This window comes from Paramisgurnus dabryanus, chromosome 5 (assembly GCF_030506205.2).
Source record: "Paramisgurnus dabryanus chromosome 5, PD_genome_1.1, whole genome shotgun sequence".
In the NCBI taxonomy this organism is placed as follows: domain Eukaryota; kingdom Metazoa; phylum Chordata; class Actinopteri; order Cypriniformes; family Cobitidae; genus Paramisgurnus; species Paramisgurnus dabryanus.
Genome location: NC_133341.1, coordinates 18478410 through 18492929, shown reverse-complemented (window position 1 = coordinate 18492929; position 14520 = coordinate 18478410). Strand labels below are relative to the sequence as shown.

At 39.8% G+C, this 14520-nt stretch overlaps 1 protein-coding gene across 2 annotated transcripts; it reads left to right on the top strand.

Moving 5' to 3' along the window:
- Positions 1–3927: 3927 nt before the first annotated feature.
- On the top strand, positions 3928–14435 carry tescb (tescalcin b). 2 transcript variants are annotated; one of them, XM_065271461.2, is made up of 8 exons: positions 3928–4141; positions 4787–4856; positions 5111–5191; positions 6854–6993; positions 7132–7193; positions 7320–7427; positions 13270–13317; positions 13475–14435. In XM_065271461.2, exons 1-8 carry the CDS (start codon positions 4075–4077, stop codon positions 13550–13552), a joined length of 654 nt encoding a protein of 217 aa, XP_065127533.2. In that variant the 5' UTR covers positions 3928–4074; the 3' UTR covers positions 13553–14435. The 2 variants fall into 2 exon arrangements, with proteins under 2 accessions (XP_065127533.2, XP_065127534.2); XM_065271462.2 differs by having other exon boundaries at positions 3929–4141; positions 5116–5191.
- Positions 14436–14520: the final 85 nt, after the last annotated feature.

Sequence of the window (14520 nt, the reverse complement as noted above, 5' to 3'; positions counted from 1 at the left end):
ACTCTGGTTTAACCATAGTAACTATGGTTTTTGAATACCATAGTATTTTTACTACAATTACTACAGTAACCATGTTTTTTAACTATAGTAAAACCATGGTTCATTGTCATAAGGGATATATCAAACAGTGATGGATTGTACATAATTGCATACTGCATACGTTATAGAATTGATTCAAAGACAAATTTTGAGCAACAGAGCTAGCAAGTTGTAAATAAAACATGTATGACTGCCATGCTAGAATTTTGATCCTCGGATACTGCCGATGGAGGCAAATCCAGATTAACTGTCAGCTTTGATTCTCTTGTATAGTCAGTTTTATTGTACGTAGTGCAACACATAACCCCATGACTCTTTACTGATTTTCACTCACTAAAGCTAAGCATGGTTGAGCCTGACTGGTACCTGAATGGGAGACTTCATAGATCTCCCAGTCATTCACATAAATGTTAAACGTTTGTCAGGTATTTCTGTGTTAATTTAAAAGCCCTGTGTGTTTCTTGATAAAGAGCAGGCACATAACCTTGCCAGATTTCCTCCATTGGCTTTCTTATAAGCTAATAAATAAAGTCCTATGGATACATCACTACTCTCCTGTCCACTGAACTAGGATATAAAAGCTCATCTTGTGCACTATGGTTGTTATTGAATTATTAAGCTGGATGCTATACATCACTGGTGATGGGGAAGGGAATGTCTCTCCACCTACCATAAAGTGCTACTAGTAAATGTTTCCAGAAAATAACTATAAACCAAATTATAATTAATTAAACATATAAACACACTTTGTTGATAATTGCCTCCTTATTTCATTCCAAATAAAAGCTTTATGATTGTATTATTGTTGTTTTTCTAGCTTGATTCATTTTCTATTTCATTAATGTTTTTGCCTGATTCATTTTGCAGGCCACGTACAACAAATGCAATGTACTGTCCTCATAATTGCATTTGATACAATTATAAGAACATAAATGTCCTCATAATCATTTTCTTAATTTAATTTATATTTCCCTTAATTGAGGGTCACTTCTAATAAATGTGTTTTTAATGTTAAATGTTTGAGTTGGTCACAAATGCTGGGTAATTAAATAGGTCTCTGTACACTTTGAAAAAATTATGTGTTATTTTTAACTCAGCAGTGGGTCGAAAAGAAAAACAGCTGATGAGTTCAATTAACCCAGAAAATGATTATATTTGACCCAACAATACGTTAAAACAACCCAGCATTGGTTAAATTATTACCCAACCGGTTGGGCTCGTTGAAAATAACCAGGTATTTTTAGTGTAGTGTCTGTAAAGAACACAAAGGTAAATGTACTTCAATGGATTACAGCTTAAATAATGTGTTCTTTTTAACTGTAATCACTAAAATATAAAATAAATTACATAAAATATTACATAAAAACCACAGAAACAAGTATTGTACTGTACATTTTCAACAAATAGATAGATTCTACTTTTCAGACCCAAAATTTATTTCACAAAACTTTCTCTATTCCTCTGTACTCTATGCAGCCCTTGACCACCTGGGCTAACTTTTGGTTTTTAGAAAACCTTATTCATTTCATAATCTAAACTACTTTAGATAAATGATTTTAGATTAATGATCTAAAACAGAAAGAGACAAAGACAAGAGATGTGCTTTGTGTCTCAATTGAACAGAAATGTGCAGCTCAGATACATGTCAAAGCAAACGGTTTTCTTTTAAAATGAGTATGTGAAGTGGGATAATAATTTAGTTTTAATTTAGGCTGTGCCTGTATGTTGTACCATTTACTGACCTTCATGTTGTTTTAAACCCACATATACAAAAAATATATTTTGATAAATTATGTAACCACACAATTGATGGTACCCACTGACTTCCATAATAACATAAACATTTACTATGGAAGTCAACCGTCAACTGTGTGCTTACGATCATTTTTTAAAATGTCTTCTTTTGTATTCAACAGAGAAAATGATGACAGAATTTTCATTTTTGGGTGACCTATCCTTTTAAAGCCATGGTTATCATAAGGCTGTTAAACAGCTTCATCATTATTAACCAAGAACAACAGATTTACTTTGAGCACGCATTGACATTCTGTCAGGCCACACCTGAACGCTGTCACAATGAAACATGTCATTATAGGCTTATTACAGAAGCAAAAAAATAATACGTTAAACAGCAACCATGCAAAAGATAATATCTATAGAAGATTCACACTATTGTAATTTTAAATGTTTAATTTTAAATATTGTAATTTATTAAATGTGTAATATTTCCCCCTAGTATGGAAACAAACAAGTCTCCCAGGGGAAATGTGTGTTACATAGCAACATCCTGTAGAGTTGGTATCATGATCTTTACTGCCACCATGTGGTAGATACATTGTGAAAGAAACATATTATGCTTTATTCAAGACTCACCTGTCACACTTCTTTGTCACTTTTAGCTGCAGTGCTTTTGAGTTCCAGTAGCTCAACTAGTTTGACATACTGATAACTGTGCATCTTAAATGGCACTGGGATAAAAGCATCTTCCAAATACGTAAATGTAAAGTTTTATTGAATGTGAGCTTAATTTGCATAAATGAATGAAACTGATTAAGCTTTAGTAGACAAATAAGTTTTAGTATTTTTAATTTTCAGTTTGCATTAAATGTAAGAACAATTTTATACAGTAAAATGTTTTGACCTTAATGAATTCTGTGCATTGCTTTACTGGCCTTATTTACTGAAGTTCTCCTCACTTCCGTTTCTTAAGTGCAGGACATCTTTAGCAGCTTCAGAGTAGAGGGTCACATGTTTTTTTTGGGAGGGAATGAATTGAATCAGATACGGGATATAATTTGATTTACAGTAATTATATTTAATGCCCAAATTATAGGCCTGCACAATATGGTGGTGGTGGGGGGGGGCTAGCATTGCAATGTTTTGTTTTTCTGTGATGTATATTGCGACGTAAGAAATACTGTATGACTTCACCAGATTACTTATAAAAGCTCAGTTTAAGAGGAACTAACTCTAGTTCACTGTTTTCTCACAGAGACATCTGTGATTTACTACTGTTGCCTGAAACCTTTTTTATATAGTGTAGTGCACTAGAAAAGTGGTACAAAGTAGTGTTTCCTTAAAGAGAAAAAAATGCACTGCATGTTCTATGATGTGACTATTACAGATGCAGGCATTGGGGTGTAGATGCTGAAACGATAAACGATAAACTTTATATATATTTTTTTAAGAAGCACAATGTATTGTTCAATATGTTCTATTTATCACAGCTTTGGGGCTCTATAGCCTATCGATTTCCCCTATGTAGCCTCTTCAATCCGTTCATGAGTCCCATTTACTTCCATATATTATTTTTCCTAATATGTAGGTTAATGGAGCTAATGATCGATTTGGTTACAAACATTCCTCAAAATATCATCAGAACAAATAGATTTATACAGGTTTGTAACAACATAAGAGTGAGAATATTCTGACAACATTTTAATTTTTGGGTGAACTATCCCTTTAAGTCAAGTTTATGGCCTAGACCTTTTTACTATTCATACCCAACGATGAAATTGAAACAAAAAAATACTTCCTATAACACGACTGCAAATATAAACTATCAGATGACACATTTTAGAAGTGACTAATTTGATCTGTACTGTTATCTTGTCAAATCATCAGAGGTCTTTTGTGGCCTTCTCAGAAACGTCAGTGTCCGTTTTCGAGAAAGGGTGTTGTTTGCAGTGCATATTTTATAAATGAATGTTGCAGAGGTGACTTCTGTTCAAAACAGCCTTCTTGTAAACATTCGTACTTGACATTCTAACCCACATTTTGACCCTGGTCAACCTTCAGAAACCAGAATAACAAAGCAGTCGACAGGTGTTTGACAGTTTCCGTGATTAAACCGGCGCTAGGACCCAGGGGAGCTGTTGTTATCCTCCCTTAGGCACAGTGCAATTTGCATGCATTTGTTGAGCAAGGCAACCACGGGTATACGAGTGAAACTCAAACCACCGGAAGATCTAGGAACAGACTGACAAACGCACTGTGCAGAAAGCGCTTATTGGTGCAAGACTGTTGTTGTTGTGAATGATGGGAGGCTTTCAATCTCTGCCTGATGACCATCATTACCGAACTCTGTCTAAGAAGACAGGCTGTGAGTATGCACTAACTCATGTCTAGTTCATTTCTAACGTTGTTAATTTTTCATTATCTGCAGCCTGCTGTCTTGTATTGGCACCTTTACCCGGGTAGTGTTTCTGTTTTCAGAATTGTATTTGATTTGCATTTTTAAGTATTTAGATTAAATAGTGACATATTCATCTGCGTATCATGCATGCTTATTAGAATTTAAGGACCCAGGATAAATATACAGGTATGCTTGTTAACTAATATTCATCATTGCTGATGTGTTTGCATCTGCATTTAAATGTGGTTATGGTTGCTTGATTTTAAACCTCTTCTGCAGGCCCAAAATATGATCTTAAATTTGCCTGCTGACTCATTACTAGAATTAGAATACTCAACCAAACATCCAAACCAAAAACTGTATTATTTCATCCATAAGTCATCTTAGACTTATATTGGACTGTTTGAACTGTACATGGAGTGTTTTCTTGAATCATTGTATAAATATTTGTGGGTTCTGAAATAGTTAATTTTGATAATTTGGTGTGTGTGTGTGTGTGTGTGTGTGTGTGTGTGTGTGTGTGGGGGGGGGGGGGGGGGGTTAAACCTCCACCTTATCTTGCTGCCAGTGAGCTGATCTGTTTGTTGAATATCTCTATTTGTCCATTCGCAGTTTCACTGGAGCAGATCGGAATTCTTCACAATCGTTTCAAACAGCTTAGCAAAAATGAAGAAACCTTACGGTGAGCTGACAATCTATAGACTTTTGTTTGTTTATTGTGCTGTATTGTTTCAGTTAAAATATTTACTGTAGTGTTTCAACAATAAAACCAGTTGTGCTGGAATTAGAAAATCGTTGTGGTATGTGTTTTCTTGGCCTTTCTTAAGGTGGTTTGGCATATAACATAGTTTATAAATATGCTATTGAATAAACGCAAACTATAATGCCTGCCTTTTAAATATCACGCATGTTTTTTATTTGTGTTCTTATTTGAAGGAAAGATGACTTTAAAACGATACAAGACCTGGAAAGCAACCCTATTCGATCCCAAATAATAGAGGCCTTTTTTGATAGAAGGTTGGTAATTATCCACATTTAGTCTGTATTTTTTGTATTAATGATGATTTGTTTTGTAAAGCTTAAAGGTGCCATAGAATAAAAAAACTGGTTTACTTAGGCATAGATGAATATTAAGAGCTCTGTACATGGTAATGACAGATAATGAGCCTCAAACGCGTTTGTTTCCTCATTTTTATGTTAACCTCATGCATGCAAAAGACTGCTGGAAAGCAGGCCAATCTTAACATAACACCGACTGTGATGTAACAGTCGTGATGTACGCCCCAACATGTTTACTAATGTGAGCTACTGGCAGAGCCAATCAGAGCGGAGCTCAACGTTATTATTCATGACCCTTCCTAATAGGGCATTTCATTCAAAGGACAAATCATAGGGTTGAAAATGGATATGTAAAAACAATTCTGGATAATTTTTGCACTTTATAAAGTTACATACCTTCTATGTAGATATCAAACAACAATTTAACATATTATTTCAATGCATTCTTCGACACCTTTAAAATGAGTCCTTCGGTGTGAAACTTAGTTCACACTTTTTTGTGAGTAACGTCACAGCATCTTCTTTCACAAGGATATGAAACTCAACCTAAAGGAAGTTGGTTAAAAGAAGGTCATTTTGTTGTGTGGTTGTTTTTGTACTGTATGGCATCATTGTGTTTTACAATTGCTCTCTAACACATTGTTTTACGCATTCAGTTCAGTTTAGCATGTTCAGTTGTTGGCATTTCTTAGTGTCATTGTTAGTTTGTGTGCTAGTAACATTCTGTGGCTCAGCCTAAATGAACTGGTTGCTTTTTACTCAGTTTGCTTTAGCACAGGTTACTTCTATTACTATAGTGTATAATTTATTGATATATTTGATATATTCTTCATGAATTGCGTAAAGTCATTCATTATAATTGATTTCAGATAGCCACGAACACTTGGTCATGCCAGGTCAGGTCTTGCCATGCCTTGCCTTTATAGGTCTAGAAACTTACTTCTTTAGTACAAATGTCTAAATAACCTTTAGCACAACAGATTTAGAACATATAGCTTTCCTTGATTTGTTTGTAAAAGATTAACCCCTTACATGATTTCCATTGTATTAATACATCAGTTTATTATTTAATCATACTACTTAATTATTCATAGTGTATGGTACTGCAGTACTGGGTTTGCCATTCTGGTACCAGCTGACTTACCACCTTCATGTCGTTTGAACTCCTAATGTATTTCTAGGCACATTCGCTATGTCTAAACTGTTGTTTAAGCAGTTGTAGGATGATTAAAACAATGTGAAACAACAGTTATATCTAAAACAACGAAAGACATTGGAGGTTCAAATGACATGAAGGTGAGTAAATAACAAAATATTTTTTCTAGGTGAACTATCCCTTTAATGTCACACCAGCCTTAGTATATTATTCAACAATATTTATTCAGTTAGCTATAAATAATTAAATAAGCACCTCTGGAACATCTGGGTGATGTGTAGGACATAATATAATTTTTTATAACGTAAAAATTTATATTGGTCGCTAGAAGGTGTTTGTAGTTCTTAGACCAGAGGTCAGCCACAAACCAACCACAGACATGAAGATCAATGGTAGATTTTAAAGTTTCTGTAAGCAGTAAATATAATAAAACATTAATTATGCATGCTATGCATTCTTTACAGAAACTTCCAGAAAGATGAGGTCGGATCGGTGGATGAAATCGGTTTTGAGGAATTCCTTACAGTCATGTCATATTTCAGAGCACCGTCCCATCACATTACAGAAGAGCAGAGAGAAGAGATTAGGAGGGCAAAACTACGCTGTAAGAACATGTTGTAAAGCCAGAAATTATATTTATAACATTTTCTGGAAACCAGGATGCTCAGTACAGTTGGGAGATAAGCATGAAGATAAAAACGTACCAACAGAACTATTAATTAACAATTCTCTTTCTTTATAGTCCTGTTTAATATGCATGACACAGACAATGATGGAACCATAACACTGGATGAATACAGACATGTAAGGACCTGCTCGAATTTAATCCATGTGAATAAATCATTTATGAAATAGATGCTTCGAAATAATTTATGATGAGCTTCACATTAGCAGTGTTTTTTTTTTCATAGATGTTGTTCTCTTTTCTAGGTAGTAGAGGAATTACTTTCTCGTAGTGGGGCACTTGGAAGAGAAACAGCCAAGGGCATTGCAGATGCTGCAATGCTGGAGGTTGCCAGCATCTCAGTCGGTCCCATGGTACGTTTTCTAGAAGCTTCATATCCAACATTGAGTAATCAGATATCGAGCCATCAATCAGTTTTTCTTGTTTTTTTCTTTAATATGCACACACACACATTCAGCTTTTATCTTGATCGTAAATTTCCATTAGCAATGACCACTTCAGGACTTTATATGTCAAGGACTTGATGTGTGCCATTTCTGCATCCGAAAGTTTATCAGTGCCCGGTTGCATGAAACTCCTTAAGTAAGGGTTTCCCTGAGGGGGAAAAATCCCTGAGGTAAGGGATTTATTGTTATGTGGATGTGTAGGATGAACCCAAATGCAGACAACAAGGGGTTAACTCAGGATATTTAATGAATAAAACAGAAAACAAAACCCACGAGGGGGCAAAACAATATAAACCAGATACAAAAACAGAGGAGTGAACACTAAACTGGACAAGATACAAGACTACACACTATAACACTAAACAATAAACTAGACAGAACACTAAATATACAATAAACTTGACTTAGACTTGACTTGACTTTAACTAGACAGTGTACTCACAGGAATGAAACACAATGCACAAGCACAGGACAATGAATACAAGAGGATTAAATAGGGTAACAAATCAAGAGGGGAACAGGTGCTATAAATCAAACAATAATGGGATAATTAATGAGGAAACAAGGGGGCGGGATCAAGAGACGAGACTGAGAGCACATGGCTAGGAATAAACAAAGCCAGTGCTCTCACACAAAACATGGGTCTGTCATGGTTCTGCCACAAGACTAGATTAAACAAAGGACAAAATGGCAGAACCATGACAGAATCCCCCCCTTAAGGAGCGGCTTCCAGACGCTCCCCAGGGGAACACTAAACACGAGACATGACAGACTGACAGATAGACAGACACCAAGAAAACATGACAAACAATATCAAAGGCAGACAAGATAACAATACAAAGGGGTTGGGGTGACATAATAAAAACAACAAACAAGGGAGGGGGGGCGGAGGCAAAACAGAGTCCACAAAAGGAAGTCCAGGTAGGGTGGAGATGGGTGGGCAAGGGGTCTTGGGTTCAGGGGTAGTAGAGGGCTTGGGACGAGGAGTCCGGGCAGGCTTGGCGGGGTTCTTGGAGACAACAGGCTTGGTAGGGGAAGCAGACTTGGTAGGGGGTACAAACGGAGGCAAGGCAGGGTTCCAGGGCATGGTAGGGGTAGACAAGGGAGCCGACGGGGGCGAGCCAGGACTCACTGGGTAGGGGAGAGAGTTCAGGGAGGACATGGAGACAGTGGCAGGGGAGGAAGCAACAGAAGGAGCCGGTGAGACAGGGGGCGCTGTGGCTGGCAGCGGAGACAAGACAGGAACAGAGACAGGGGGCGCTGCGACCGGCAGCGGAGACAAGACAGGAACAGAGACAGGGGGCGCTGCGACCGGCAGCGGAGACGAGACAGGAACAGAGACAGGGGGCGCTGCGACCGGCAGCGGAGACGAGACAGGAACAGTGACAGGGGGCGCTGCGACCGGCAGCGGAGACGAGACAGGAACAGTGACAGGGGGCGCTGCGTCCGGCAGCGGAGACGAGACAGTGACAGGGGGCGCTGCGTCCGGCAGCGGAGACGAGACAGTGACAGGGGGCGCTGCGTCCGGCAGCGGAGACGAGACAGTGACAGGGGGCGCTGCGTCCGGCAGCGGAGACGAGACAGTGACAGGGGGCGCTGCGTCCGGCAGCGGAGACGAGACAGAGACCGAGACAGGGGGCGCTGCGTCCGGCAGCGGAGACGAGACAGAGTCCGAGACAGGGGGCGCTGCGTCCGGCAGCGGAGACGAGACAGAGTCCGAGACAGGGGGCGCTGCGTCCGGCAGCGGAGACAAAACAGAGACCGTGACAGGGGGCACAGCGGGTGGCTGCGCAGACGGCAGGGTCTGCAGCGGTGGCTGCGCAGACGGCAGGGTCTGCAGCGGTGGCTGCGCAGACGGCAGGGTCTGCAGCGGTGGCTGCGCAGACGGCAGGGTCTGCAGCGGTGGCTGCGCAGACGGCAGGGTCTGCAGCGGTGGCTGCGCAGACGGCAGGGTCTGCAGCGGTGGCTGCGCAGACGGCAGGGTCTGCAGCGGTGGCTGCGCAGACGGCAGGGTCTGCAGCGGTGGCTGCGCAGACGGCAGGGTCTGCAGCGGTGGCTGCGCAGACGGCAGGGTCTGCAGCGGTGGCTGCGCAGACGGCAGGGTCTGCAGCGGTGGCTGCGCAGACGGCAGGGGCTGCAGCGGTGGCTGCGCAGACGGCAGGGGCTGCAGCGGTGGCTGCGCAGGCTGAGGCTGAGGGTCCACAACCCCTCTCCTCCTCCTCTTCTTGCGCGGGCGTGGTGCGGTGAACGGAGCAGGTGGGATGAGCGCCGTGGTGGGAGTAGCAAGATCTGTGGAGGACCCCTCAGACGCCGACTCCCACGAGATCCTCCTCTCGCGCTTCCCTCGAAGGTCGGCAGGCTGGACAGAGCTTACGGGGACCGGAGTGGTGAGCGCCGGGTCCTCCCGCGTCACCACTCCGATGACAAGACCCTCCGGGATAGGGGACAAAGGAGGTGGGGGTACGACCTTGACTGAGGCCCTGGGCTCCGGCCGGTTACTAATATACCGCACCATGTCCTCGAAGCCCAGGTACCTCATCATCCTCCGCTCCTTGGGTTTGAGGGGCTCCCTGAGGCAACTACAAAAAATAGTCATAAGTTCTGCCTCATTGAAACCGGAGCCCCTCGCTGCATCCAGAAAATCGCTGGCAAAGGTCCAAACATCGGCCTCCTTCTGGCGGAGGCCGAACAAAATGTGCGCCTGATGCGCACGCTGGGCTTTGTCCATGCTGTCTGCTGGGTTCATAACTGGCTTGTGCATTCTGTTATGTGGATGTGTAGGATGAACCCAAATGCAGACAACAAGGGGTTAACTCAGGATATTTAATGAATAAAACAGAAAACAAAACCCACGAGGGGGCAAAACAATATAAACCAGATACAAAAACAGAGGAGTGAACACTAAACTGGACAAGATACAAGACTACACACTATAACACTAAACAATAAACTAGACAGAACACTAAATATACAATAAACTTGACTTAGACTTGACTTGACTTTAACTAGACAGTGTACTCACAGGAATGAAACACAATGCACAAGCACAGGACAATGAATACAAGAGGATTAAATAGGGTAACAAATCAAGAGGGGAACAGGTGCTATAAATCAAACAATAATGGGATAATTAATGAGGAAACAAGGGGGCGGGATCAAGAGACGAGACTGAGAGCACATGGCTAGGAATAAACAAAGCCAGTGCTCTCACACAAAACATGGGTCTGTCATGGTTCTGCCACAAGACTAGATTAAACAAAGGACAAAATGGCAGAACCATGACATTTATTTAAAGAGCGTTGCAACAAACATCTTAACTGTCACCCTTACCCAAGTGTTTATATTAAGTATTTTACGGTAGTCTCTGACAAAACACGACAATGGAAAAGCGGTAGCTATAGTTACAGAAGCTCACAGCCAGGGGCGGATCTAGAAATTTTTTTATGGGGTGGCAAGGGGGTGGCATGAGAACTACGAGGGGTGGCAATGAAGTAAGCGTCCTTGCATGGTTGTCGTGGATACAAGAAATTATATACTGTATATACTATATTCGGTGTATACACTGGACCTCAAATTTTTATAACATAAAAAACGCAACAAATGTTCCTATAAGTACCCAAGCAGCTACCTTTAGCATCTCTACTGTAGCACCCTTTGTCTTAATACTAAGTTAATACATACCGCTTACCAATATCTTAAAACACTGACTGTAACCATGATGGGCAAAGTTGAACGAAATGGTATAAAGACTGTTATATAAATAAAATAGGTTTGCCTAGTTTATATTAATGTTAAACATATTTGAAAGGCACACATCTCATAACCCTCTTCTTTAATCCTTTCACTCACTTGATGATGGATTTATGTCTTTTCACTTCTTTTTAGCTCTTTGCCATCCATATGTTTCTTTCTTTCATGACTTCATCTATTCCTTTCCCTTCCACAACATAGTTTTATTTGTCCCTTCCACTCCCATAGTATTTGATTTTTCTATTCTTTTAGGTTAGAAAAATGGATATCAGCCTTTCTTTTCATAGTATCCTGGAAAATGCAGCATTGAGTTTTGTCTTTCAAGCTTTCTAAACACAACACTGAATAGTTTTGTCTCCTTAATGAAGACAAATAAAAACATTAGACTATATCATAACGAGTGATTTCATATGCATGTATGGAATATTTTGATTGCTGCAGTAGCTAATAAGACATGAGGCTAACTCTAGAAAGAACTGCTTAAAAGATATTTACTGCTTACACAAACCTGCAGTTCAGTTGTTTTAACTACCAAGCAACTACCTCAGGCAATCAACAGTTTAATTTTTGTATTTTTATCCTGATGCAACATTTATCTGTAAAATATGACCGTATTCAGTACTCTGATTTGCTGATGTGATGCTCAACATAATCACTTTAAGACACTAAAGAGAAACCACTAATGTTTTGGCAGCATGTGATGATGTGAGGTGCTTTATTAGATCAGAATTACTTTCTAAAGACGTCACGTGAAGAGACTCTTTCTTCGTGGGCATAAGTTGCACGTCCATAATCATTCTTACCTTTCACCTCAACAATGGAAAAGTAACGTTTGTGCTTTTTATACTTTGTGTTTGCGTCCGCTACCTTTGTTTTGAGATTGTTGTACTTCCCATCGATCTGTTGTTGCGGGTTTGTGCGACTCGGAAGGGATGGACTGCAGCGCGAGAACCGGGCTGCGTGTGAGTGCCTTGGATGGGGCGATGCATCCTTTCACGGTAGTTTCCAAAAGTCTCCAACAACGCCAGAAAAGATCGCTAGATTTGTCCTAGTCGCTTTTTTAATAAAGTCGCTAAAGGGGTCTAAAAAGTTTGGCAAGTTGGCAAGACTGCGCAGACTTTTTTACACTTTTACACTTTTTTCTGCTCGGACTGACTGTTCGTGCTGCTTGTTCGTGCTGCTTGTGTATGAACTCTGCTGCCTCTGGTTGGCTAACGATGGAAATTAAGCCAATCATCATCATTGTCCCACCCCCTCTAAGACACACACACCAATCATCGTCAGATATGTGTCTCCCACCCCTAAACACACGCAGAGAAAAACTACATTGCCTTTCTGGTTAAAAGAGCCTTCTCGGGTATATATTATATATATTAGGATACAAGCGCTGGGGTGGCATATGGGGTGGCAATGCTTTTATTTAGGGTGGCAACTGCCACCCCGTGCCACCCCAGTAGATCCGCCCCTGCTCACAGCGTAAACAAATCAACGCACACAGCTCAACAGACAGCGGATGTGTGTACAATGAACTGTCGCAAATAAACAGACACATGCACACAATTGTTGGTCTTACATACATACATACACTCCTGTTATGACCCGTGGCTCAAGGGAAGTAACAAAACAAGGGATGCATGCAGAGTAAAGGTTAAAGCTCAAAAACACACTTTATTACATAATAAAGCAAAAACAAGTAAAAAGAAAAGTATATCTGAAATGATCAGCAATATCAGCAATTAGCAGAAGTAATTCACAAGCGAACTGTATTTGCATAACCCAACAGCAGGGGTCGTCATACACCCTTATAAAAATAAAGCAAAAAAAAAACATGGTTACTAGTTAAACCATGGTTACCACAAATTAATCATTGTTGTTCCACAAAAAACATTGGTAAACCTTAGTTGCTGTAGTAAAACCTTGGTTTTGCCAATGGCACACACACACGGACACGCACACACACTTTCTTTCTTATTTATCTGTTTGCTTGTTTTCTGTACAGGCACCTGGTGAAGTTTATGAAGGGATCACATTTGAGCATTTTTTGAAGGTTTGTACTTTTGTAATTTATATACGCTAGTTAGATCATTATATTACATTTGCATACAAAATTGCCACTGTCATATGAAGCTCAGACAATATGTCTTTGAGGCTTACCTTATTGATACTACATTAATTTAATCTCTGTTGTGTTTCCTGCTAAACAGATTCTTCAAGGAATTGAGATTGAGACGAGAATGAACATTCGCTTCTTAAACATGGATACGTCTGTGCTTTGCAAATAATGCCGCAGGCCCAGTTTCTGATAATATGACCTCTTTTTGCACTTTATTAGATAAGACCAGTTTAGAATTGCTTGGATAGGTCTTTAGTTTGTACAAGGAAACCGAGAAAGGGGCATTTCAACTTAAGATTGCAATAAGAAAAAACAAGCTAGACATGACTGAGTACTGGCTTTGCATGCACATATTTTGTTAGGAAACATAAAATAAGGCATTAGGCTACTGTGCAATAAAACTAGTTTTTATTTATTTTACTAAACTGTTTCTGGAAGTTAAGTTATTGCAAAAGCTGTTTGCAGTACTAAAATCTTTTTATTTAACAGCATGTTTAATGATTGTAAATAGCCAAATTCTAATATATTTTCACATATTTATTTCTTCTCATATTAACACTTAATACTGATAAAATTAAAAGTACTTGAGTACTGCAGTTACGCATATAAACCAGCAAGTGTCACTGATGTCATGATTTTGTATGGCTTCGAAAACTTCTCAGGTGCACGCAGGTACTTACAGTACACAACCAATGTGCATGCATCAACAGCATGTGAAAGTACATACATTTTTTAAATTTCAAACCATACAAAATATTCTTTAGCAATGTGAATGGGACAATGACACTGATATCTGAAATTTGCTAGTGTATACCAAAGACTTTTAAACCATGACAACAAAAGCAAAAATATCAAAGTGTTTTATGTTAACGTGCAGCAGTATGCTTTGCATAGAGTATTCAGATGCGTTGTACATGCAAAAATGAAACTACATTAGCAATTCTTCTGTGAAAGAATGGGTGTTTCTTCTGTGAATGGAAAGATTTTACGTGCAATAACTGTATCGAATATGGTAATTGCATTCACCACAATTAAAATGGCATCTTGCAACACTGAAATTTCTGGTGTTTTTCTTTTCTGAAAGAATTCAAAGCATTTCTCAGACCTTTTCAGTATTTGACAGGAAAAAGAAGACGA

Bases quoted from the DNA above. Each gene is read 5' to 3' on its own strand.
- tescb (XM_065271461.2), top strand. From the start codon at position 4,075: ATGATGGGAGGCTTTCAATCTCTGCCTGATGACCATCATTACCGAACT. The intron at 4,142-4,786 runs GTGAGTATGCAC...GTCCATTCGCAG, and splicing joins TCTGTCTAAGAAGACAGGCT to TTTCACTGGAGCAGATCGGA. The intron at 5,192-6,853 runs GTTGGTAATTAT...CATTCTTTACAG, and splicing joins GAGGCCTTTTTTGATAGAAG to AAACTTCCAGAAAGATGAGG.